This window comes from Sorex fumeus, unplaced genomic scaffold (genome assembly GCF_029834395.1).
Source record: "Sorex fumeus unplaced genomic scaffold, SorFum_2.1 ptg000037l, whole genome shotgun sequence".
NCBI classification, from domain to species: domain Eukaryota; kingdom Metazoa; phylum Chordata; class Mammalia; order Eulipotyphla; family Soricidae; genus Sorex; species Sorex fumeus.
Window position 1 is genome coordinate 1,322,591 of NW_026606094.1, and position 26,075 is coordinate 1,348,665.

The 26,075-nt window shown below is 45.3% G+C and overlaps 1 protein-coding gene across 2 annotated transcripts in view; it reads left to right on the top strand.

Annotated features, from left to right (window-relative positions):
• The first annotated feature begins 1,944 nt into the window (after positions 1-1,944).
• TNPO3 (transportin 3) overlaps positions 1,945-26,075 on the top strand; it is an 85,671-nt gene continuing 61,540 nt past the window's right edge. The window contains exons 1-2 of one of the 2 annotated variants that reach the window (XM_056117989.1): positions 1,945-2,388; positions 18,243-18,403. Coding sequence is in view for 1 of the 2 variants with exons in the window: in XM_056117988.1 (XP_055973963.1) it covers positions 2,269-2,388 (120 nt within the window). In the remaining variant the exon portion in view is untranslated. The remainder of the gene's footprint in view (positions 2,389-18,242; positions 18,404-26,075) is intronic. The other variant, XM_056117988.1, reaches the window with a different exon arrangement.

Genomic DNA, 26,075 nt, shown 5'->3' on the forward strand with positions numbered 1-26,075 from the left:
CTAACCTTTAAGAAGCAATTTAAAGCATTTCCATCTATGATTGTATCACAAGATAAAATGATTTTTCTGGGGGGTGGGGGTGGGGGGGACACACCTAGTAGTGCTTAGTGCTTACTCCTGGCTCTGTGTTCAGGGATCATTCCCCGGGCGGGGCTCATGAGAGCTTATGGGATGACAGGATCAAACCTGGGTCTGCGCATGCAAGGCAAGCGCCCTACCCGCTTTATTATCTTGGGCCTGAATAAACTGATTAAGAGTGTACAACAGCAGAAAAGTCATAGAGGGCTGGAGAGATAGAAGACACCTATCTTGCATACTTGTCAAGTATGATCCTCAGTACCACATGGTCCTCCAAGTCTGATTCTGACCTCTGAGCACAGGGTCAGGAATTGATCCCCATAAGCCCCAGTTGTGCCTTTCCTCAAAGCAGCAGTAAATCCAGAAACCAAATCAACCACCACCAATGAAAAAGATACACAACTAATAATCTCAGGCTGGAGAGATAGTACAGCTGGTAGGGCATTTGCCAATCGGGTTCAATCCCTGGCATGCTATATGATATTCCAAGCACTGCCATGAGTGATCTTTGCAAAGCCAGGAATAAGCTCTGAGCACTAACCAGCATGGCCCTGAAACAAACAAAAATGAAGCACAACTTAAACTTTCAAAACTTCTATCTCAGTCTGAAAATTGAACTGAAGCTCTAATGAATTGGAATAGTTGAGACTAGAGAGATAGCACAGCAGCAGGAACAGGCAGGGTCCCTGCCTTGCACAGCGTGTCCCTGATCTGGTTGGATCCCCAGAACCCCATGTGGTTCCCTGAGCCCAGTCAGGAATGATCGCTGAGCTCAGAGCCAGGAGTAAGGCCTGAGCACCACCAGGTGTAATCCAAAAACAAAGACAAAAGAAACACACAAAATGATGTGGCTTGTACTATTATACTATTTGGCAGGTTTTGGAGAGAATCCGATTTGAACCCAAATCCTGATCATTTAAGAACTGTGTAACCTTGGGCAAATTACATTACCAATTTCTTATTCCATAAAATGAGGATTTATTTAGTTAAGAGGATTAAATGAGACCTTGTAACTAGAGTGCTTTTACATCATCAAACAGTAGCACTTATTTATTACTGTAATCGCAGCAACGTTGGGAAATCCTTTCACATCATTCTGCCTTTTGCCCCAATTTCTCCATAGTACAGATTCCATTTTCTTTTGTGAACTAAGAATTGCTAGAACACTTTTGATTTGATAAGAAAGGCACATACAGAAAAGAACACCAATATGGGAATAACTCTGAAGTTCAGAATATCCTGAGCAGCAGAATGTACAACCCTTTGGGACATAAGAACTTTTATGGAAAGGAGTGGGGGCTGGAGGGGCGCTGACCGATGACACTAAGCAGTGATTTATTTCAACGTGGCACGTCTTGCAAGCTAGTAATAAAATGAGTTATTTGATGGCATACTTTTTTTTTTTTTTAATTCCGGCACTGGGAATCAGCACGGAAACTGTCTTAAAGTTCAGGTTCAGATGTCCAGTGCAGTGGCCCCTCCACGGATGGCTGAATGAAATGGACATACCCTGTCCATGAGGGTCACAAAAGGATTCTCTGCCACGGGATGGGGGATGTAGGAAGGGGGGCGGCTCGGGCGTGGACGACGCGTGGCCTCAGGACCTCCGGTGGGCGGCCAGCAATGAAGCGAAGCCCAGGCGAGCCCTCGTCCGCCGCTCTGGACGCGGCGGGACACTTCCGGGAGGGGGCGGAGACAGCCGAGGAGGCGTGCCGGGAAGGAGGTCGTTTGCACCGCACCAGGCGGAAGTGTGCCAAAGGGGGTCGGTGCAGCCTCTTCCGGTCCGGGTAAACGTGCTGGAGGGAGCGTGGTTAGTGTGGTGCCGGGCCCGGGCAGCGGACACTCCAGTCCGCGGCGGTCGTGGCGGCGGTAACGGCGGTGGTGGTGGGGGGTTGCGAGGCACCCCCGTCGGGACTCAAGAAGCCTGGACTGTTTTAAGGAAGAGCCTCGGTTAAGAAAAAAGAAAGAACGAAAGAAAAAGGCCCAGGAACCGGAATACGCTCAAACCTCTTGTTTCCGAGGGGGGCGACTTCCAGGGAGAACCCCCCCTCTGCCCCGGTAACGGCCAAAGAGGAGATGGCGCCAGTCTGGGAGCGGCCGTGGCCGACACAGTGAGGAGGCGCGAAGGCAGAGGGCCAGCCCCCGGAGAGACGGCTCTGGACGAGGGCCGGCGCGGTGGCCGCCGCCAGCATGGAAGGGGCCAAGCCCACCCTGCAGCTCGTGTACCAGGCGGTGCAGGCGCTCTACCACGACCCGGACCCCAGCGGCAAGGAGCGCGCCTCGTTTTGGCTGGGGGAGCTGCAGCGTTCGGTGAGAGGGGCCGGGGAGGCCGGCTGCCGGGGGCCGCCGCGGGGCCGGTGGGGGTGGAGGGGGGAGTGGGGGGCTCGAGGCGCCGCCGCGCGAGGTCGACCCCCGTTGGGGTGGGGCTGCGGGGCCGCCCGCCCGCTCGCTCGCTCGCTCGCGGACTGGCCCTCGCCCCGCCCCGTAGCGGCGCGGCCGACCCGCCGGTCCTGTGAACTTGGCGCTCGGGGCTCGCCGCGGGGCCGCCCGGCGAGTTGGAAGCTCCGCGTGGCCGGGTCCGGGGGTCCTTCCGTAACGCGGCCGTTTCTCGCCGTCAGATCCCGGCTTCCCCCTCCCCCACCCCGGGGATGCGAGGACCGGCTCCAGCAGCCGTCCTTCCCCCTTCCCGGGTCCCGGGGCGGCCGTTCTTCCAGGCGCACCTTAACCAACCCTTCACCGCACCCCCCCCCCCCCCCCCCCCCCGCCAGCCCACCGCGTCGTGGTCTCTGATTTGCACGCTTTAGAAATAGAGTCTTCTAATGCTTTTCGAAACTTACTCGGATTACTCAATTCTGCCGGACTTGGTGTTTCCTGGGTGGGATTTTTTTTTTTTTTTGGTGGAGGAGGTGGCGGGAGTGCATCGTGAAAGCCAACAAAAATAAGGTGTGTGTGCTGCGGGAGCGGGGGGTGGGGGTGGGAGAAACGTTCTTTCGGGTTTCAGAGACTCTTGGGCGCTCTTACTTTGCTGCCTGTACCGCTTGTCGAGCGTTGTGATTTCCCCACCCCACCCCCCTCCCAAACAGTTTAGGTTCTTGATAAGCTCCCAGCGGCTCGGTTAGCCCAGATAATTATGTGTGCAACCAGCGAGGCGTTTCATTGCCACCTAGTCCGCCTTTTGTGGTTCTTCACTCTTTGATTCACTTTTGTCCGACGCGTTCCCTCTAATTTGCGTTACTCACTTTTGCTGTACTTTTGCTTCTGTGTGATTGCCAGTGTGCAGGGTGAGCTTTGCTGACTGTGCTTGGTTTTGCGTTTTCTACTCCCGGCAGGCAGATTTATTTGTCCCCTACTTTTTCATCTTTTTTTTTTTTAAACTCATGGTTGATATTGAGATGTGTCTTTTGGCCCTTTAAAATGAGGGGCTGGAGCAATAGCAGCGGGTAGGGCGCTTGCCTTGCACGAGGCCACCCCGGGTTCGATTCCCAGCATCCCATATGGTCCCCTGAGCACCGCCAGGGGTAATTCCTGAGTGCAAAGCCAGGAGTAACCCCTGTGCATTGCCGGGTGTGACCCAAAAAGCAAAAAATAAATTAAAAAAAATGAGTTCTGTGCTGAAGGTGTATACTCTTAAAGGTTTGGGGTTTTCAGGGCTGGAATCAGATAGTAGACTCGTAGGGTGCTTGCTTTGCCTACATGGCCTAACCCAGGTTCGATCTTGGGCATCCCATATGGTCCCTCTAGCCCTGCCTGAAGTAATTCCTGAGCACAGAGCCAGGAATAAGCGCGGGGCATAGCTGGGTGTGGCCCCCCTAACAAAAAGCAAACAATAAGAATTGCAGTTTTCACTTTGGGTATGGCTTGAGAAGATGAGAATTCTCAGGCTGGAGAGATAGTACAGCTTGCCTTGCATCCCAACCCAAATTCATCCCATATGGTCCCCCAGAACCACCGGGAGTGATCCCTGGAGCATCACTGGGTGTGGCCTAAAAAACAAAAACAAAACGAAAGATGAGAATCTGGATAACCTCATGGGAAGCTAAGTAGTTTGTGTGATCTGGGAAGTTCCTGATCCTTTGAAATGTAAACAGAAGTATTGCACCATCAGGAATATCAGCCCTTTCCTACTAAACCTGTCTATTTTGCTGTTTCAGTTTTTATTTTTGAATCACTCCCAGGGGCTACTCCCAGCTTAGTGCTGGGAGGGGGACTGAAGTGGGTGGAGATCCAACCTGGTCTGTTGCATGCCAAGCATGTACCCCAGCTCCTAAATCATCTCTGTGGTCCAGTGAGTTGTATTTTAAATCAGTATTTGGATTTTTTTTTTTTTTTTTTTGCTTTTTGGGTCACACCTGGGAGATGCACAGGGGTTACTCCTGGCTCTGCACTCAGGAGTTACTCCTGGCAGTGCTCAGGGAACCATATGGGATGCTGGGAATCATACCCTGGTCGGCCACGTGCAAGGCAAACGCCCTACCCTCTGTGCTATCTCTCCAGCCCCCAGTATTTGGATTCTTAACCATTTTCAAGTAACTGTCCTATGGAATGAACCAGGCAAAACTTTGTGACATGGGTTTTTTTTTTTTTTTTTTTTTTTTTTTTTTTTTTTTGCTTTTTGGGTCACACCCAGCGATGCTCAGGGGTTACTCCTGGCTCATGTACTCAGGAATTACTCCTGGCGGTGCTCGGGGGACCATATGGGATGCTGGGTCGGCCATGTTAGCTGCGTGCAAGGCAAGCACCCTACCCGCTGTGCTATCCTCCAGCCCGACATGGGGTATTTCTTATGATTAAAGGAGTTTAGAAAGTTCCTTGGAGCATAAGAGCTTAAGGTATGTTAGTCATTGTTATTTTGCTGGGAGTCTCCTGTAACTTCCCACTATTGTCTCTTAAAACCGTTTATAATCTTCACTATCTGCAGTCAAGTTCCCTGTTCCAAAAGTAACAAAGATAGTACAGTGGGTAGGGCGCTTGCCTTGCACACTGTCTCCTGGGTTCAGTTCCCGGCATTCCATGTTGCCCCCTGAGCCTGCCAGGAGGGAATCCTGAGTGCCAAGCCGGGTGTAACTTTGAGCACTGCTGGGTGGGGCCCAAAATCCCCAGATAAATAAATAACAGGACTTTGTCACTGTTACTGTCCTCCCATTGTTCATTGATATTTGCTCGAGCGGGCCCAGTAACGTCTCCATTTTTTTTTGGAGACTTGTTGTTACTGTGTTTGGCATATTGAATACCTCACGGGTAGTTTGCCAGGCTTTGCCGCGACTTTACTCTCCTGATTTCCTCTTGGGAGTCCCCATTGAAAAAAGTGACCAGGAGGTAGGGGACGTGCAGACCTGTGGATGTGGTTCTTACATGTCGGCCTACCAGGGCTGATCTCATGGTTCAGAGAAGGGACTAAGGGACTGGGAGAATCTTCAATATAGTAAACAATTATTTTTTTAAGCAGCTCTAGTAATTGGATTGACAGTTCACTGAAACATAGTCCTTTAATTCCTTTCTCTTTTTCTCAGCCACCTGGTTGCACTTCTTGGATCTTGCCATTACTGAAACATCACCATCCCCCCACCCAGATCACTGACTTAGCCATCTGCGCCTAGTGGCATCTTGGATTCTACCATTATTAGAAAGTCATCAGCACCACTAACCCCTCCCCCTCCCCTTGCCCCCCATTTCACTCTGGTAGTGCTTCTCTCCCCTCTTGGCAATTGTTGACTCAAGAATCGCAAGTAATCTCATGGTTTTTATTACCTTGAAATTTTCTATCCCTACCCTCTGTTGCTGCTGCTGTTGTGATGACTGGGGGGTCCCTCATGCTTGTGACACTCACCAGGGGGCTCACATTGTTGGCCTGAGGTCATGCCCCTTTAGTTCTGGGGCTCTTCAGGGTTGCTGCTGTGCTCCCACATGTGCTCCCCCCGGCTCGCTCTGCTGGCTGGGTGCTTGCAGCCTTTTTATTTGAGCGGCTCTGGCAGCCTTTTAGTGGCGGGGCATGCATGTGCCTGACTGGGACAGCTGGACAGGAGAGCTGTCAGGTAGCGCCAGCACACGTGGGGGTGAGTTGGGATCCAGGGTAGGTGCTTGAGCCTTGGAGCCATCACCCGCCCCTTAAAAATTTATCTGTTGGGCCACACCCGCTGATGCTCAGGGCTTTGCACTCCTGGCTTTGCACTCAGAAATGACTCCCAGAGGTGCTCAGGGGACCATATGAGCTACTGGAGGTTGAACCCGAGGGAGCAAGCTGCCGGATGAGCTGTGCGTCACATCGGGAGACCCAAGTTCAATCTCATTTGGGCATGCATGCATGGTCCCCTGAACACTGCCCCAGGCCTCCCCACCCAATAAATAAAACAAAATATTCTAAGAAAATTTTTCTTTTTCTTTCTTTTTCTCTCTCTTTTTTTTTTTTTTTGGAGGGTGTTTCCAGCTGTGCTTGGGGGCCAAGGGTCACACAGGTTGTGTGGACCTGATGGTTTGGTGCAGGGGCAACCCAAAAGTGCTGGGCAGAGAGGTGAAGGAGAAATGCAGTTGCTCGGGCCCATCATGGGGTCTGGGCCCAGTCCTTTAAGCGGTATGCCCTTCACAAACTATAAAAACTTCATTTGTGTATGTGTGTGTGTGTGTGTGTGTGTGTGTGTGTGTGTGCAGTCTATTTAGCAGTGCTCAGGGGTCCAGGGTCCACTCCCAGTGATACTTGGCCTGACTGTGGGCCTGGCGAGGCATTGCAGTGCCTCTGCCTGGTGGTGCTGAGGAGTCAGCAAGTAGGGTACTTGCCTTATATGCGGCTGACCTGGGTTCAAGCCCCAGCATCCTAAGGTCCCCCAGGCACCTCCAGGAGTGATCCCTGAGCCCAGAGAACCACTGGGTGTGTGGCCCAGAACAAAACCAAATTAAGTTTTGGGAGCTGGAGTACCTGCCTGGCACATGTAGAAGCCCTGAACTTTGCGCCACATTTGAGCCTGCTGATTCCATATAGTAAATTTCCTTTTTTCTTTTTTTTTTCCTGGCTTTTTGTGTCCCACCTAGCGATACTGAGGGGTTACTCCTGGTCATGCTTGGGGGGGCCATATGGGATGCCGAGGATCGAACCTGGTTTGGCTGTGTGCTGTCACTTTGGCTCCTAAATTTCCCTTTTTAGGCAGCTTTTCTGGTGGTGATCACTATTTAGTGTGTGTATTTTTTTTGGGGGGGGGGGACATATCCAGAGGTGCTTGGGGGCTTACTTTTGGCTCTGATCTCAGGGATCACTCCTCATGGGCTCAGGTAATCACATGGAGTGCTGGAGATCAAAACTGGGTTTTGGCCATGTGCAAGGCAAGTGCCCTATCTGCTGTACTGTTGCTCTAGCCCTTAGATAATCATTACTTTTTAAAATATCATTTTCTTTATTTTCTCTATACCAACAGTAATTCATCTCAAGTCTCGGTCAATACACTTGTCTCTCTTTGATTTTTTCATTTTTTGTCTTTGTGTCTTTGTTTTGGGGGTACTTAGAATTTACTCCTGGCTCTGTGCTGAATTATTGCTGGTGGTCCTGGGAGACTGTTTAGGATGCCAGAAATCAAATTTGGGCTGGCCACAGCAAGGGCATGTATGTGCCTTATCTGCTGTATTATGTATTAGCCCTCTGGTCCTTGTTTGTTGGTTTGTTTTAGAAGAAAACCTGTTTGAGCCTCTCTGCTCCATTCTGGCCTGGTTGACTTAAGGTCTCTTTCTCCATACTCTGTGATTGCGGACAGTATCCTCGGAAGTTCCAGTCTTCACCGCTCTCATGAGCATACTGAATTCTGGTTCCCCTTCTTGAATTACTCCCTTGCTTGATGAATTATTGAAATGAAAATCTCCACCCCTTCTCTCCTTGTCCTACTATTCTTTGTTTTCTTGAACAGATTTTTTTGTTTTTCCACCTGACCCAAGCCCTGTAGTTTCACTGCCTCTAGAGGCTGTATTGGCGGACGGAGGAGTGAGTTGGGGGCGGGGGGGAGGGGTGTCCCACCGTCAAGTTCATAGGTGTTTGGGTTTCTTTTCTCTTTGGGTTTCTTATCCCGTTTTCAGTGTGCCCTTCCATCTGTGATTTCATGGGCAAGACCCCAGAGTCCTTGGACTTCAGGTTAAGTCTTTCGTGATGAGAGGAGGGTAGTAGCCCAGTGCTCAGGGTTGGGAAGACACGTCAGGTCCTAAGTGCTCAGACTGATTTCACACAGACAAGTGCTCCGCCCTTGTACCATCTGTGCAGCTGCTTCACATGTGCTTGCTGTCTTCTGAGACTGACTGGGATTTTGCAGCATGAATTGGTTTGCCCCATGCCTTTTCCATTTTCATCCTATCTTTCTTGCCCTAAACATATTTCAGCTTTTTTCTCACCTGCTAAGACATAGACGAATGCTCAGCTGTTCAGTTTCCACATTTTTATTAACAAGATTTCCTTGTGGGTTTTGCTTTTTGGATCACATCTGGCGATGCACAGGGGCTACTCCTTGCTCTTGCACTCAGGAATTACTCCTGGCGGTGCTGGGGGACCATATGGGATGCTGGGAATCGAACCAGGATTGGCTGCTTGCAAGGCAAACGCCCTACCTGCTGTGATATTGTTCTAGCCCCAGGTTTTGTTTTTTTAAAATTTTCTTTGCTCTTGATTTTAGTGGGTGTTTGGAAGGAACCTGAGGATAAACACGTTTAATGAGTCAGTTCAGTTGTGTTAAACTGAAGTCCCTGCCTTCATTCTTGAATTTTATCAGAATCATATTTCATTTAACTAATTGCCTCTATTTTTTCTCTAGTAGGTCTTCTCTCCTTTAATAGTTTGGTGTTGGTGGTGCTAGGGATTGTACCCAGAGCTTCACGCATGTGAAGTGTGCACTGTGTACCATTGAACTCCATGCCTGGCCTCTCTTCGAGTTGGGATTCCAAGGTTTATCATTCTAGCACTTTGTTCTTAGATTTACCTCCCGGCCTCTGCATTGGTAAAACTTAAGCATGGTTATGTCCAGTTCTCCTGTGCATCTAGATGTTTTGCGTCTTCTTTTCTGAATTCTCAGGGACCTTGATCGTGGTTGTATGTGGCTTCTCTTGTATCTACAGACTCTTTACTGGGTCCCTCCCATCCGATGCACTGTCTCTCACAGTAAGCAAACTTGGGCTGATTGGGAGGGGATACTCTGTCTAGTTTTGTCGTTTCTCTGCTTTTTTTTTTTTTTTGTCAGGAGGTGGGTGCACACCAGGTAGTAATCAGGGGCCACTTCTGGCAGTTTCAGGATTGAGCCAGTGTTGTAGCTGCTTACTTGGCAAATACTTTAACCTTTGTACTATCACTTTGTGTTGCTTCCCCCTTTATTTGATTCCTTCCCCCCCCCCCCCATGCTTTTATTATTTTGTATGAAGAGATGCATGCATCTTTTCAAAGCCCACTCTAAGTTCTCCTTCCTTAAAGTGTAACTGACACCCTTGGATGAAAAATCTGTCTTTTTGATTTCTGTTTTGTGGTCACACCCAGCAGTGCCCAGGGATCATTCCTGACAGACTTTAGGAGCCATAGGGGATGCCTGGGGATTGAACCCAGTTACAGCATACAAGGCAAGCACCCTACTGGCTGTACTCTCACTCCCGCTGAAAATAATAGATTTTTAAAAAGTATTTTTATTTAGGTCCCAGGGTTTACAATACTCTTAATCACACTTGCATGTCTATGTCATTCCAGCACCAGAGAACTTCCTTCAGTGTCGTAAGAAGAACACCCCTGCCCCCAGCTTGTACCCTCAGTTCCACGGACAAAATCATCAGTTCTAATGACTCTTAGCTTTGTTGTCCTCTTACTATGTTTCCTACGTTTCTTTTTATCCCACACATGGGAGAGATCTGTTTGTGTGCTTGTGGGGGAGGGTGGGAAAGGGGTAGGTGGTAACAGCGATACACGAACCGAACGTAGATCAATCGAGCCAATTTAAAATTCCACAAAATTTGTAAATCACTTGTTTGCTCTTTCAGGGAGGACACGTCTCTTGATTGTTCATATGTTCTTTGCGTGCTTATTCTGCTTGGAGAAACCTGTGTTCTCTCTAGAACACACGCTTCTCCCTTTCTGTCCCTTCACCTCTTCCCAAAGTTTCAATAAAAACTTTCTAGTTTCACAGACACGCAAATTTCAGCAAAATTGTAAATTGCTGACAGGTTGATAAAGTAATTTTTTCCCCTTAAACCTAAATTTTTTTTTTATTTGGTGGCAGGGGCAGGGTCACACTAAGCGGGTGCTCAGGACTTACTCCTGGCTCTGTGCTCAGGGATCACTCCTGGCAACTTGGGGGACCATATGGGTGTCAAACTTGATCCTGGGTTGACTGCCTGCAAGGCAAGTGCCCTGTCTGCTGTATTATTGTTTAAGTTTTTATAAATTTCTTAGAAGTTGCACTGTCCTCCTGTTGTTCATCGATTTGCTTGAGCAGGCACCAGTAATGTCTCCATTGTGAGACTTGTTGTTACTGTGTTTGGCATATCAAATACGCCACGGGTAGCTTGCCAGGCTCTGCCATGCGGGCGGGATATTCTTGATAGGTTGCGGGGCTCTCCGAGAGGGACGAAGGAATCGAACCCAGGTCGGCCGCATGCAAGGCAAACTCCCTACCTGCTGTGCTGTCGCTCCAGCCCATAAATTTAAAGAATTAATGTTATGGATACATTTTGGAGTTTATATGAAGTAGGTAAATCCTATAAATGTAAAATTTATTAAAAGTAAAGAAAATTGGAGCTGGGTAGTATAGCTGGTAGGGTACTTGCCCTGCATGCAGCTGATCTGGATTTGAGACCGGGCACCCCAGATGGTCCCTTGAGACCCCTTAGGCGTGATCCCAGAGTGCAGAGCCAGGAGTGGTCCAAAAACAAAACATAAAAGTGAGGATAATTAAAATTTAATGGGAGAAAATCTGAATAGGCCTATAAAAGTACAAAGTATGTTTTGTCCTAAGAAAGGGAATATTGGTTTTATATTAGATGATCTATAGATACTGCCTAAGTGTGTACAATAGAAATAAGTAAAAGATTATAATAAAAATCCATAGATAATAAAGGGGGAAAAACCCTGACAATTTCTGCCTCCACTGAGTAGAGCACCTAATTTTTAAAATTAATTTATATTTTTTGAGTTTATTTAAGCACTGTGGATTATACTGTTAATAATATTTTCAGGCATACAGTGTTCCAGCTTCACATCCACCATCAATGTCAGCGTCCCTCCATCAGTGACTGTAACGGTACTTCCCACCCCCTTACCCCACCTCCTTTTGGAAAACTAATTTTTTTAAAGCAATCTTTATTTATTTATTTTTGCTTTTTGGGTCACACCCAGCGATGCTCAGGGCTGACTCCTGGCTCTGCACTCAGGAATCACTCCTGGCGGTGCTCAGGGTACCATATGGGATGCTGGGAATCGAACCTGGGTCAGCCGCATGCAAGGCAAACGCCCTACCCACTGTGCTATTGCTCCAGCCCCTGGAAAACTAATTTTTAAAAATTATTGTAGTTTGGATTACGTGCTTACAGTTACCTCACTTCACACCAAAGGGTCTAAAACCCTCAGCCAATGTCTCTATGTTACCTCCAGTCTAGTCTCATCCCCCCTCACCCCCGCCTCCCATTCCCACTTGCCAGCTTGCTTGGCATTCTTTATTCTAGGTCATGGGTTTTACTATCATTTGATACCTTTCGTTCCCCTGTCTTCTTTCTCTAAATATCATAGACAGTGACATCATTCAGTCTTTGTCCTTCTCTCTCTAATTTAGTTCACTTAAGAAATGTATTTTTGGAGATGAAGTCATGAAATTTACATACAAGTGGTACTACATGGAAAGTATCATGTTAAGTGAAATGAGATACTCTCCATATTCATCCAAGTTGCAGCAAATTGCATGATTTCATTTTTTTCCTTCTGGCTGCATAATATTCCATTTTGGACATTTGAGTTGCTTCCAAATCTGGACTATTGTACTCAATATAGAGTATTTTAATTGTATTTATTGTTTTACCTTTTTAAAATTTGGGTTTTTTTCCTCCCCCATTAGACTTAGGATCCTTTTGTTGATGTAATATGATGTTAATAGTAGAAGGGATAAAGCAGGGGGGCTGGAGCAATAGCACAGTGGGTAGGGCGTTTGTTTGCCTTGCTCGCAGCTGATCCAGGTTCGATTCCCAGCGTCCCATATAGTCCCCCGAGCACCACCAGGAGTGACTCCTGTGCATCGCTGGGTGTGACCCAAAAAAAGCAAAAAAAGGGGGGGAATAAAGCATGTATAAGAAGAAATTATCTGATGCCAAAAATACATTTCTTTTTTTAATTTTTATTAGTGAGACACCATGAGGTACAGTTGTAGACTTACAAATTTTTGTGCTTGGGTTTCAATTATACAATGATCAAATACCCATCCCTCCACCAGCGCCCATTTCCCACCACCACGGATCCCAGTATCCCTCTCACCCCCCTCCACCCCCCCATCCCACCCTGCCTCTGTGGCAGGGCATTCCCTTTTGTTCTCTCTCTCCTATTGGGTGTTGCAGTTTGCAAAAGAGGCATTGAATGGCAGTCATGTTTGGTCTATAGTCTACTTTCAGCATGCTTCTCCCATCCTGGGAGGGTCCTTCCAACACCCTTTATTTGGTGCTCCCTTCTCTGTCTGAGCTCCCTTTTCCCCTAGCATGTGTGGCTGGCCTCCAAGCCATGGAGCAAAATTCCTGGTACTAATCTCGGCCATTCTTGGGTGTTAGTCTCCTATTTTGTTACTTTATGCTCCCCACATGAATGCAGTCTTTTTATGCCTATCCCTCTCTTTCTGACTCATTTCACTTAACATGATACTTTCCATGTAGTACCACTTGTATGTAAATTTCCTGACTTCATCTCCAAAAATACATTTCTTAAGAAATGTTGAATGAATTTTCTGCTGTAGGCGCTTTGGTGAGACATTTGGAAAATTCAAGATTAGTTTTTATCTAGGAGCTCCGTTTGTTTCTGTTACTTCTATTATATCCAGTTAATTGAAAAGAAATAGCATTAGTTTCCTATGATGTTCAGTTTTCAGAGATTTAGGGGCTAACATGTGACTCAAATGGCTTTGGCAAGCCCCCTTCTCCTCCTCCCCCCACACACTGTTAGGAGTAGCTCCTATTTTTTGGTTTGTTTTTGGAACATACCTGCAGAGCCCAGGGTTTATGCCTGGTTTTGTGCTCTGGAGAAGTCTTTCTTGGAATAATAACTGATAATTTTAACCAAAAGTTTGTTTTAGTATAGTAACAAACTTTTAATTTTCAGTGAAAAAATTAGTAACCTGGGGCTGGAGCAATCGCACAGCGGGTAGGGCATTTGCCTTGCACGAGGCCGACCCGGGTTCAAATCCCAGTATCTCATATGGTCCCCTTGAGAACCGCCAGGAGTAATTCCTGAGTGAAGAGCCAGGGTTAACCCCTGTGCATTGCCAAGTGTGACCCCAAAACAAAACAAAAAAATTAGTAATGACCAGAATTAGTCTGTTGTTTTTTTTCCAAAACCCCCTTTTCATATGCACGTTTTGAAACCAATCCTTATTTCCTCCCATTTTATACTGTGTTAATCTTAGACTCATTTAGTGTAGTTCTTATGATTTGATGACAATAGACTTGACAATGTAAGGTAAACTTTGGTTTAATTTCATGCTAAGAGTTAATTTCTTTTTGTGTTTTTCCAATATTTGTACAAAACAAATTTTCTGAATTCATACTGCACATTTTCTGAGAAAAGAAGACATGAGGCATTTTTTCTACAAAAATTCTTGAAAACAACCTACTATGATTTTGTTTTACATGGTAGTTATTACTGGATATTCTCATATCTTAACACAATTGTCTGGACCATTTATATAACTTTCTTTGTTTGCTCTTAGTAACCAGAATGAGTAGACAATATAGAAAGTAATGAAAGGAAAGACTATCTCTTAGGGTCTAATCATTAAGCTAATGAATTATGCTATTCATTTGCTCTAAATTTGCGATTCGGGTTATAAGGAAATTATTTATTTTAGTGGCCACACCGGCAGTGCTCAGGGCCCTGCTCTCAGGAATCACTCTTGGTGCTCAGATATCACTCCTAGCAGGATTTGGGGTACCATATCCAGTGCTGGGGATTGAAGCCAGTGCTGCTGTGTGCAAGGCAAGCACCCTGCCCACTATACTCTCTCCAACCCCCAGGAAGTTACTTTTATTTAGAAAGACAGTCTATAGATTAGAGATTGCTTTAAAAGTAATTGCTTTCAAAGTAATTTATAATTCAATCTGGGAGCTAAAAAGGAATGAAGAAAAGTATTTAAAAAAAATTGGTACCTGGGGATGCAACATAGTGGTAAAGTACCAGCCTTATTATCAGAAACTTCAGATTTGATCCCCACAGGGTCCCATATAGCCTGCTGAGTCTGATTCTCAGCACCCACTAGGGCTAAGTGTGTGGGAACCTTTGGCAGCACAGGAGGCAGCAAGACCAGCAGGGGAAAGAGAGGGGGAAGGAGTCACAGGAATCAAAGCATGTGTAGATGGACTAAGTTAGATTTTATGACATATCCTGGGAATTTTTTTCCCCCAGATAGTATCAGGAATGTCGTATGTCGAGTATGAATTTTGAAACTTAAAATGATTTGTTTTACAATTCTTGATTCTTTTAGTCTAGTTTTAAAACCAGAATTTTATTTTATTTGTTTGGGCCATACTCAAGGGTCATTCTTGGCTGTGTGCTTAAGGTGACCCCTGCCAGTGTTTGAGGCCATATGCAGGGCTGAGGATCGAACTGGGTTGACTATATATAAAGCAAATACTTGCTGCACTGTCTGTCTTAAAGCAGTTTCAGACATTTATTTGAACTTATCTGAATATTTAGGCTATTTCTTGTTTTAGTAAGTACTTGTGTTCACATTGTTGTCAAATGACTCTTAAAACCAACTTTCTTTTAAAAGAAAGGTCTTCTAGAAAACAGAAAATATTTACTTTTTTTCCCCCCATACTCAGCAGTGCTCAGGGATCACTCCTCACTTGGCTCCAGGATCATAGGAGTGCCAGGGATTGAACCTGGATCATTTGCATGCCAGGCAAATACCCAACCTGCTGTATTATTGCTCTGGCCCCAGAAAATATTTCTTTATACTTTCTGTGGGTCAGATTATTAAAAGTAGAAATACTGTATACCTTGAACTGCTGGAAACTGATATATAAGTAAGTTGTAATAAACAAAGGACAAAGAACCTTTTTTTTTCCTTTTTGGGTCACACCCTGCAATGTTCAGGGGTTACTCCTGGCTCTGCACTCAGGAATTACTCCTGGCAGTGCTCAGGGGACCATATGGGATGCTGGGAATTGAACCCGGGTCAGCCCAAACACCCTACTCACTGTGCTATAGCTCCAGCCCCAACAAAGGACCTTTTTCTTAAAAAGTTTACTAATCTGTCATTGAATAGGGTAACCATTGGCCTGATGACTGTTGTGACAAATATTGTGACTGTCACTTACTTGCATGGCTGCATTCTGATTTGGGCAGTGCTAAATATGCACTATGAATGAGAATTTGTGATGATTTTTGGTGTGGTGATCTGTTATCTGGTTGGTATTCATCCATATTTGGGTTGTTTCTTACTTTCCTAAACAAGACCAGAGTTGATGGTTTGATTTTGTTTATAAAATTGTCGGTACACTGCCATGTTTTCTAATTTTTTTTGCTGCATTTTCTAATAACACAATTTTCTTCCAGTGTGTTCTAGATGATCAGTATTTTTTCATGTTAATAATACCAATCTTTATATGGGAAGTGGACATAGATATTTGGGGGGTAGGGGTTGAGGCATACCCGACAGTGCTCAGGGCTTACTCCTGGCTCTGTACTCATTCCTGGAGGTGCTCTGGGGACCATATAGAATGCTGGAGATCGAGCCCGGGTCGGCAGTGTGCAAAGGCAAGCTCCCTGCCTGCTATACTATTGCTCCAGTCCCATAAAGGTGGTAATTTCAGAACCCCTTCAGGGGGGGATGGGGGGATGGGGGTTGGGAGGGATTCTGGGATCCATGGTGGTGGGAAATGGGGACTGGTGGAGGGATGGGTATTTGATCGTTGTATAATTGAAACCCAAGCACAAAATTTGTAAGTCTACAGCTGTACCTCATGGTGTCTCACTAATAAAAAAGTACTGACTTAATTTCTCTTTCTGGTAGGGAGAATTACCAAAAGAAATTATGAAGAAAGTACTTTTTCCCTTTGATAGAAAATGTTCTGTTACTTGCGAGTGTACGTTGCAGTTTTTACTTTCCCACAAATAGGGCAAGCTTTCTCAGTACCATTTTATGCATGACTGACAACTACAAATTTGAGCCAAAAGTCATTTGACAGAAGTCATTAGGCTATAGGGGTTGTTTGGAAAGGCTTGTGCCAGAAACACTGGTATTTCTTCAAAAGCTGAGGAAACTGGAATAAGACAGTGGCCTAGTCTTCCTAAGATGTTTTGAGTATTCTGGAATTTGAATATATTATGCTTTTGGGGTTTTTTTGTTGTTTTGTTTTTGGGCCACAATCAGCAATACTCAGGGGTTACTCTTGTCTGCACTCACTCAGATTATGCTGTTTTGTTTAAAGAACTGTTTTCAGCAGGGAGTCCTTTCCCTCCCATCAAAAAAAAAAAATCCCAGTTCTCTTTTCATTATCTGTTCATTTATTATGGTTATTGTCTGTGAAGATATACTTTGAATTTGTCTCAAAATGAGCTTTTATTTCTTTGAGAATTTATGCATGCAGGAGTGTTCTTAGGGTGCTTTATATTCTGCTTTTGGAGGTACTTCTGTAGTGATGGTATTAGCTAAGTTTTATTTCCCTGTGGTTTTGTATTCCAGGCCATCTTGCAAAACAAGTTATTTTGAAAAATAAGCTTGAGGGCTGGGACTGTGGCTCAGTGGCCGAACTCGTGCCACATGTCAATGCCGTGGGGTCATTCCCCAGCACTCCAAAAATAAATAACAAAGGTAGTGATAGTTTATCTTAGAAGTCTTAATAATCCCCTTAAGCAACATTTCTTGAACCTGCTGTCCAAGAAAACCACCATGAAGAATCTTGGTGTACAGTGAGTAGGGCTGACCCCAGGTGGCTGGCCCCAGGTTCGGTCCCCAGCACCCCATATGGTCCCCTAAGCCCCACCGGGAATGATCCCAGAGTGCAGAGCCAGGAGTAAGCACTGAGCCCTGCCGGGAGTAGCGCACCCCCCCCCCCAAGAAAACAAAACAAATCTGGTATCAAAAAAAAAAGACATCTATTACACCAAGAGTAATAGATCTTGGTGTAATGGATCTAACAGTTATTTCAAATTGGTAAAATACTTACAAGGGTTAGAAGAAAACTCAACATAGTTGACCAAGTTAAAATTTTACTTTTTCTTATCTCATGAAAATTTTTCTAATAATATACCACACTTCTTTAGGTTATTTGTTTTAAATATTGGGTTGTTTGACTTGTAGGTTTTATTAGTCAAGTTCTTTCCAGTTTTAGTGTATGTGCTGCCGAAGCGAGCACTTAAGTTCTCTTTCTGCTCTTACCATACACCTTTGAAAGTCTTCAATTAATATATTGTCCATTAATTGAAATGCTTACAAAAATGTACAGTCTGGCACATCTGTGTTATTTTCAGATCTTGTTGAAATATTTTTATTTCCAGAACTTCATTTTCTCTTTGCTAGAGTTCTTCTGTGAAGTATTGTAAGTAATTCTGCTTAATTTGAGTTTTTGTAGAGGATTAACTAGCAGTCTAATCCACTTCTAATTCTTGGCAGCTAATGATTCCTTACACCCATCTGGGCGTGTGATTGCAGTGTTGAGTGCCTGCTCAGTGATTTCATTGATGCAACGTTTTTAGAGCTGTTGTTGTAGACGTGAGTCTTGGAGCAACAGCGCACCATTAAAGGGAAAAAGGGACAACCACTTTTAAACTCTGCTGTGAGCTATAATGAACGACTTAGAGCGCTCTATCAGTGAAAGGATCACTGGGCCATAGCCTGCTTCATATTCATTACATAGTCATGGAAATACCTTTTGTAAAGACTGATAAAAAGGCCTGTTCTGCTACTGCTTTGTGAAATGGGAGATTGGAATTAGATGTTTAAATGGAAAATGTTCTCTTGTTGCATTTGCAGCCTCTTTGAAATGTGCTGCTAGTGGGAGCTGCAGCTTCCTCCTGCTGACTCTGAGCCCCAGGCTTCGGTTGAGATGGTCCTTTCAGAAATGTGGAGCTTAGTCCAAGCCTGGATTTCAGTGGGTAGCACCTGGCATCTGTGGCTAGAGAGTCCTATGAAGTGTAAGTGCTTTATTCTCTCCTTGTAAAGAATCCTTTTTTCCCCCTTCTTCCTTCTCTTCTTACTGTAGCTTAGTAGAGGTCAAGAATAGTGAGCAAGGCACTATATAAAATGCAGGGTATAAGTATTTGTAATTCTTCTTAGGATTCAGTGAAAATCAAAACAACACATGGGGGGGGGGGGGATGCCAGTAATTCTTAAACCCTCCTAGAATTAAAAATAAGGTGGAAAATTTTGACTTAAAATACAGTACTGGCTCTGTTACCCTGGGTAATTTTTCATGAACAGTTCACTTAGTTGCTTGAGATCCTCGAGTTTGCCAGGGTTCTTTAGGAGTCACTCTTGTACTGTGTTTTTATTCAAGTAGACAAATGTTTGAAAAGAGGCACATTAGCCCAATGTCTTCTAGAAGACAAGAAGACACCTTCAAGAAAGACAACCCTCCTTTCATTTGGGTTCTGCTTAATACTAGCACAAGGAACAATTTGGGATTTTTTTCCAAGAGCAGCTCACCATGGAATTGTCCTAGGGAGTTCAGTTAACTGTCAACTACGTTTTCACTTATATCTAGTTTATTTTTGTTAACTAATGAATGTTTTATAAATTACAAGTTTTATAATTGCGTGGAGCTAAATGCTATTATCCCTTTTTCCTATTTCAGAATCTCTGGTAACATTTTAAGTAACCTGATTTCATTTAAAATAGGCTGATATCCATTTAAGTTTCTCATTTTGAGGCTGGAGAGATTTCTATAAGCAAGTCAAGTGCTTCCCGGATTTAGCGCCTGGTCCTGCAGTTCTGCTAGGAACTGACCACTGAACTAGGAGTAGCTGTGAGCATGGGTGAGGCTCAAACAAACTCCTCCCACCCCCCCATTTCAGACTTTTAAGGTTTTACCTTCACTGAAGTTTTTCTGAAGCTTTAAAATCAGATTTTAGCTAGGCAAATATCAGACTTAGCACTAACACAAAATACTTAGTCATTTTGGTTTGGGGTGCCATACTTGGGACTACTCCAGGCTGAGTGCTCAGGAAACTGTACTTTGGTGAGGATTGAACTCAGGACTCTGGGTGTGTTACAGCTTACTTGTTTGTTTCTTTGTTTTTGGGCCACACTCAGTGATGCTCACAGGTTACTCTTACTCTGCACTCAGGAATCACTCCTGGCAGTGCCCCCCCGGGGGACAAGTGGGATGCTGAAGATTGAACCAGGGCTCCTTACCCGCTATATTCTTCAGTCTCTCTCCAGTCCCCCAAAATACCGATTTAAAACCAAACTGAGTCTCAGTTCTGGGCAAGGCAAGTGAAATTCTGCAAGTGAGGACTGAATGGAAAAATGTTTTGTGCTCTTGGGCTGTTTTCTTTATCCTTAGCTAAAGAGCTGGTTGACTTTGTTCATGCTGCCCTCTCTCAGAACATTCTGGATTCTGTGAGAGCTTACTGTCAGTTCCTCAACTGAAATAGTGAGTGAGAGGATAGGCTTCAAATTTAGGAGGCAAAGAGATGGGGTTTTGTTTTTTAAAAAGGGTGATATTTTGTCATTTCACTTCATATTTATTAAATACATATTTCTTTCAGCCTGCCCGCCATTCTAATTCCTGTCTTTTTTGTGGGAGCACTAGGGATTGCACAGTTGACTGTGGAGCTCCCAGGGCTTGCCCTTTGGCTGTGGAACTTGCACAGCCTTGGTTTGCAGTATGCCCACTCTTGCATGCTTTGTGACACCTGGATCACACTCAGCCAGCGTGGAGCCCTTTATATAGACTTTCATTTGGTGGCTCTTCACTTTTGTGAGCTTACTAGCTATGAGAAAAGTTCAGCAAAGGCCCAAATCATTACATCACTGAGTTTTAGAATAGAGTAGTAGCACTGTCCTGTTTTTCATCAATTTGCTCAAGCGGGCTCAGTAACGTCACCATTGTGAGACTTGTTACTGTGGTTTTTTTTTTTTTTTTTTTTTTTTTGGTATATCGAATACACCACGGGTAGCTTGCCAGGCTTTGCCGTGCGGGCGAGATACTCTCGGTAGCTTGCCGGGCTCTCCAGGAGGGGCGGAAGAATCGAACTCGAATGGGCCGGCCGCGTGCAAGGCAAACGCCCTACCCACTGTGCTATGGCTCCAGCCCTAGAGTAGAGTGGTAGGAAGGTGAAAGCATTCATTTATGTCTTTCAGTATTTTCTCCTTATCTGTGAGTGTAATGGGTTTAGTTACTTTGTTTAGAGGGAGCATAGGAATAACCCTGGTGTTTTGGAGCCATCAGCAGTCCCCCTGTTCTCACATCTCATTACTGGGGCGTGTATCTGATGATCTGGGTGTGTATCTGATGATGGCCTTGTATCTGATGATCAATTTTGTTTGCCCTTCCCTCAGTGGCAGGATATCTCTGGGGCTGTATGTACAGTAGTATCAGAGGTCCAAGGCAGTTCCTGCTCTCTTGTTTAGTGTTCAGGTTTTTTTTCTTACGTGTTTTGGTTTGGGGGCCACATCCAGCGGGGCTCACAGCTTATTCCTGTCTCTGTGTTCAAGGCTTATTCTTACTTAGTGCTTCTGTGCTCAAGGAACTCCTGACTCAGAGATCACTCCTGGTGGGCCTCAGGGGGTCAAATGTGGTGCCAGGGATTAAACTTGGGTCAGCCATGTGCAAGGCAGATGTCTTACCCCAGGGACTATTTCTGTGGCCCTAGGTCTTTTCTGCTACAACAGAGGTGCGTTTTAACATATGCCCTGAAGAAGTGGGATGATGTGTTTTGCTGCCACCCCCACATGACTTTGGTTCAGTGGGGTGAAGGGTCTAGTTAGACATTTTTGTGCTTTTATTTTGAGGCTGTTCTTTCTCTACTGCTCTTCTTCCTCTTTTTGACTGTACCCGTAGTGTCAGAGCTAGGAGAACCACTCCTGGAAATTGAGTCTGGGCCTCTTTATGCAAATGTGCACTCAAACCTGTTGCATTGTCCTTCTGACCTAGCTGCTCTTTTTCGGGACTGTATGGTCACCTGCTGCCTTACTCTTCCCTGTGTGTTGGTGGAGGTCTGTGGAGAGAAGAATTTGCAGGTGGTTATGAACTCAACTCCCCTTGTGTCTTTGATGCATGTGTTCATCAGCCTCTGTCAGTTTATTCTAGCTTAGTGGAATTTCTGTTACCTGCTTTGCTGCTGCCTTGCATGTCCGCCTCTGTGCTGTCCCCTGTCAGCCAGCACTTGCCTCCCATTCTCTTGGCAAGGTGCATCTTCAGATTTCTGTACAGTTGGTTGCCTGGAACTCTAGTTTTTTGATGTATTTCTTAAAAATACCAAAATTTAAGACAGTAGGAAGGTATAACTTTCTACTCAGGTGGGTGTGATTTATACTCCTTTGAGGCATTTTATTTATATAATTTAAGCCCTGTGGGCTGGAGCCATATCACAGTGGGTAGGGCATTTGCTTTGCATGTGGCCAATGCGGCAAACCCTAGTTTGATTCCACCGCCCCTCTTGGAGAGCCCGGCAAGCTACTGAGAGTATCTTGTCCGCACAGCAGAGCCTGGCAAGCTACCCATGATATATTCGGTATGCCAAACACAGTAACAACAAGTCTCACAATGGAGACATTACTGGGCCTGCTCGAGCAAATCAATGAACAACAGGAGGAGGTCAGTGCTACAGTCCTACACTTTAAGCCCTGTAAGATTTTTTTTCTTTTTGGGTCACACCTGGCGATGCTCAGGGGTTACTCCTGGCTTCACACTCAGGAATTACTCCTGGCAGTGCTGAGGGGACCATATGGGATGCTGGGAAACGAACCTGGGTCGGCTGTGTGCAAGGCAAATACCCTACCCGCTGTGCTATCACTCCAGCCCCAAGCCCTGTAATATCTTATTGCTTGTTTGGTGCCTGCCTGGCTGTGCTCAAGGCTTACTCCTCTCTGTGCACTCCAAGATCCTTCCTGGTGGGTCTCAGGGGGGACCATATGGGGTGGTGGGGATCAGACCTAGCTTGGCAGTGTGCCAGGTGAGCACCCTGTCTTTTGTGCTATTTAGTGCTCCAGCCCTCGATATTACTGCTTTTTTTAGTAACTGATTTACTCACACACCTTCCATTACTCCTCATTCCCTCCTTGTTTCCAATCAGAATTAGTTTCCTTCTATTTAAGGAACAGTGTCTAGCGTTTCCTTTGTAACTGCTTATGTCCCATGGGATGGTAGGGTGGCAGGGGAGTGGGCTAACACATTTTGGTTGGGGTTGCATTGCCCTGCCCGCTGTACTGTCGCTCTGGTCCTGTGCTATCTTTCTAGGCCCATGGTTCTATATTGCAATTTGATTTGATTTTTAAAAAAGATTCCCTTTTTATTTTTAGTTTTTTTTCCCTTTTAATTTTTAAAAAATAGATTCAAAAACATTGTTACTGTTGGAATGATGATCCTCATTCCCCTGACCCTGAAAAAGCCCCCAATATGCCATTGGGCTACACTCGCACATGACAGGGACGAATGGAGACGTTACTGGTGCCCGCTCGAGCAAATCAATGGACAACGGGGTGATAGTGATAGTGATAGGTTCCCACTAGTTAGTCCTAGTGTCTCATCCTTGGAATTCATGAGTGATGTCACTGGGCTCTGTCCTAGTCTAGATTCCATTTCTTTTTTTTTTCCCTTAAATTTTTATTAGTGAAACACCATGAGGTACAGGTGTAGACTTACAAATTTTTGTGTTTGGGTTTCAGTTATACAATGATCGAATACCCATCCCTCCACCATCGAATGCCCATTCTCCTCCACCACCAGTCCCAGTATCCCTCCCTCCCCCATCCCCCCATCCCATCCTACCTCTGTAGCAGGGCATTCCCTTTTGTTATCTTTCTCATTTTGAGTGCTGTGGTTTGCAAAAGAGACATTGAGTGGCAATCTTGTTTGTTCTATAGTCTACTCTCATCACGCATTTCCCATCCTGAGAAGAACCTCCCATCACCCTTTGTTTGGTGCTCCCTTCTCTATCTGAGCTGCCTTTTCCCCTAGCGTGTGCGGCTGTCCTCAAAGCAATGGATAAACCTTCTGGTACTTATCTTGGCTATTCTAGGGTATTAGTCTCCTATTTTGTTACTTTATGTTCCCCAGATGAATGCAATCTTTCTGTGTCTGTCCGTTTTTTTCTGACTCATTTCGCTTAGCATGATACTTTCCATGTAGTACCACTTGTATATGAATTTCATGACTTTATCTTTTCTAACAGGTGCATAGTACTCCATTGTGTAGATGTACCAAAGTTTCTTTAACCTGTCATCTGTTCTTGGGCATTCAGGTTTTTTCCAGATTCTGGCTATTATAAAGAGTGCTGCAATGAACGAACAAGTGCAGATGTCACTTCGACTATACATTTTTGCCTCTCTGGGATATATCCCCAGGAGTGGTATTGCTGGGTCAAATAGGAGCACAATTTCTAGTTTTTTGAGGATCATCCATACTGTTTTCCAAAAGGGCTGAACCAGTGGGCATTCCCACCAGCAGTGAAGGAGAGTCCTTTTCTCGCCACATCCGTGCCAACACCAGTTGCTTTTGGTCTTTTGGATGTGGGCTAGATTACATTTCTTAATGGAAATTCTCCAGTTTGTCTTATAATTCCTTAATTACTAAATTGTTTAAGCTACTTAACTTTTCTCCAACTATTTGTTTTATAAAAGTTATAACTTGAAAGAACTGCCGTGAACACTGGTAAGTCCTTTTCAGTTTGTCAGTGCCTGATTTGCTCTCTTCTGAGTTTTGTGGGTTTTTTTTTTTTAACTTTTGGAGGTGTGTTGCAAAACTTTAAATATTTTGACATTTTTTGTAAGAACAAGGACATTCTTTGAAACTAAGACTAGTGTTGTGGGGCTGGAGCAATAGCACAGCAGGTAGGGCGTTTGCCTTGCACTCGGCCGACCTGGGTTCAATTCCCAGCATCCCGTATGGTCCCCTGAGCACCTCCAGGAGCTCCTGAGTGCATGAGCCAGGACGTGATGTGCACCCAAAAGCCCTGTGCATTGCTGGGTGTGACCCTAAAAGCAATAAATAAGTAAAAATAAAACTAGTGTTGCTCTCCAGAAATTGAACATTGATATAATGGTACACTAGCACAGTTTATAGTCAGAGTTTCCAGTGTCTCAGTTGTATATTTTTAGACTCCCTTTTTATTCCTTTTTGATGGGAATAGGGTGGAGTGCCCCAAGGTGCTCAGGGAGTCTGCGGTCATTTTCAGCTGATCCTTGGCCTGCTTGAGCATGATGCTTGAGGATGCAGCAGGTGCTGGGGCCTTGGGGTGCTCCACTCCTGCCGTCTGCAGGCATCAGGGTGCAAAGAACAGCCAGATTTAGTACCCTTGATTTGACGAAAGGAAGGGTGGGGCAAGGAGGTTGGGAGTTGGTTTCCTTCAGGAAAAATGAAAAGTTTTTATCTTCTTAACTAGGGGGTTGGGTGTGTGCTTTGGATTTAAGGCTTGCAAGATGATAAGTTCTTAAAGGGTGGGGAAGAGCTAGATGTTTGCTTTGGGTTTGGGTTTTGGGTATAGAGTGTGGGATTTTGAGAGAATTATCTTTGCATATCCCAAGCCCCTTGCTGACTTCCATACTGAAAACTTTTTCTCTGGGGCCATTCTCTTTCTAATCTCACCCTCTTTCTATCATGTCTTGTATCACTGGGGGCCTTCTGGATCATGTTCCTTCGCATGCTTGGAGCCCTCCAGGGGCACATCCAGCATTGATCTGTTGGCCATCTGATGTTGGGGACTTGAACCCAGGTTGGGCACATGTGCATCCTAACCCGTTTTATCTCCTTTGCCTTCAGCTGCCTTGATTTTTAAAACATTGTATATTTCCTAATCAGTATTTCTTCAAGGATCTCACTCAAGTTATAGCTTTCTAATTGGTTGGAGCCTCATACATGCAAGGCAGATGCTTTTCCCCACTGAGCTAGATCCTGGCCCTTGATTCAGCCTTAACACATTGATATTTCTAAGAATTTTTCTGTTTCATCTGAGCTATCCAGTTAGTTGGTAAACAGTTGTTTGTTTTTAGTTATTTTTGAGTTTTTGGGTCACACCCAGCTGTGCTCTGGGGTTCCTCCTGGCTCTGCACTCAGGAATCAGTCCTGACTGCCCAGGGGACCCTATGGGTTGCCAGGGATTGAACCTAGGTTGATCGCATTCAAAGCAAATGCCTTATCCACTGTACTATCTCTCTATCCCCAATTAATTTTAGTTTTGGGGCCATACCTGATGATTTTGGGAGTCCAGGGGCTACCCCTGGCCCGGTGCTGAGGAGTCGCTCCCTGTGAAAGTGGTGCTCTGGGGAGTGAGGTCACACTCCTGCTTTCAAAGCCTGTTCCATTGGTCCTGTGCGCCATCTCATTGAGCTCTCTCCTTGACCCCCAACATTATATTTTGCTTTGTTTTGTTTGGGGATCACACCCATCGATGCTCAGGACTTATTCCTGGCTCTGCTTAGGTGTTGAACCTGGGTTGGCTGCATGCAAGGCAAACGCCTTACCCATTGTATTATTACTTCAGTCCTTTTTTTTTTCTTTTTGGGTCACACCCAGCGATGCACAGGGGTCACTCCTGGCTCTGCACTCAGGAATTACTCCTGGCGGTGCTCAGGGGACCATATGGGATGCTGGGATTCGAACCTGGGTGGGCCACATGCAAGGCAAACGCCCTATCCGCTGTGCTA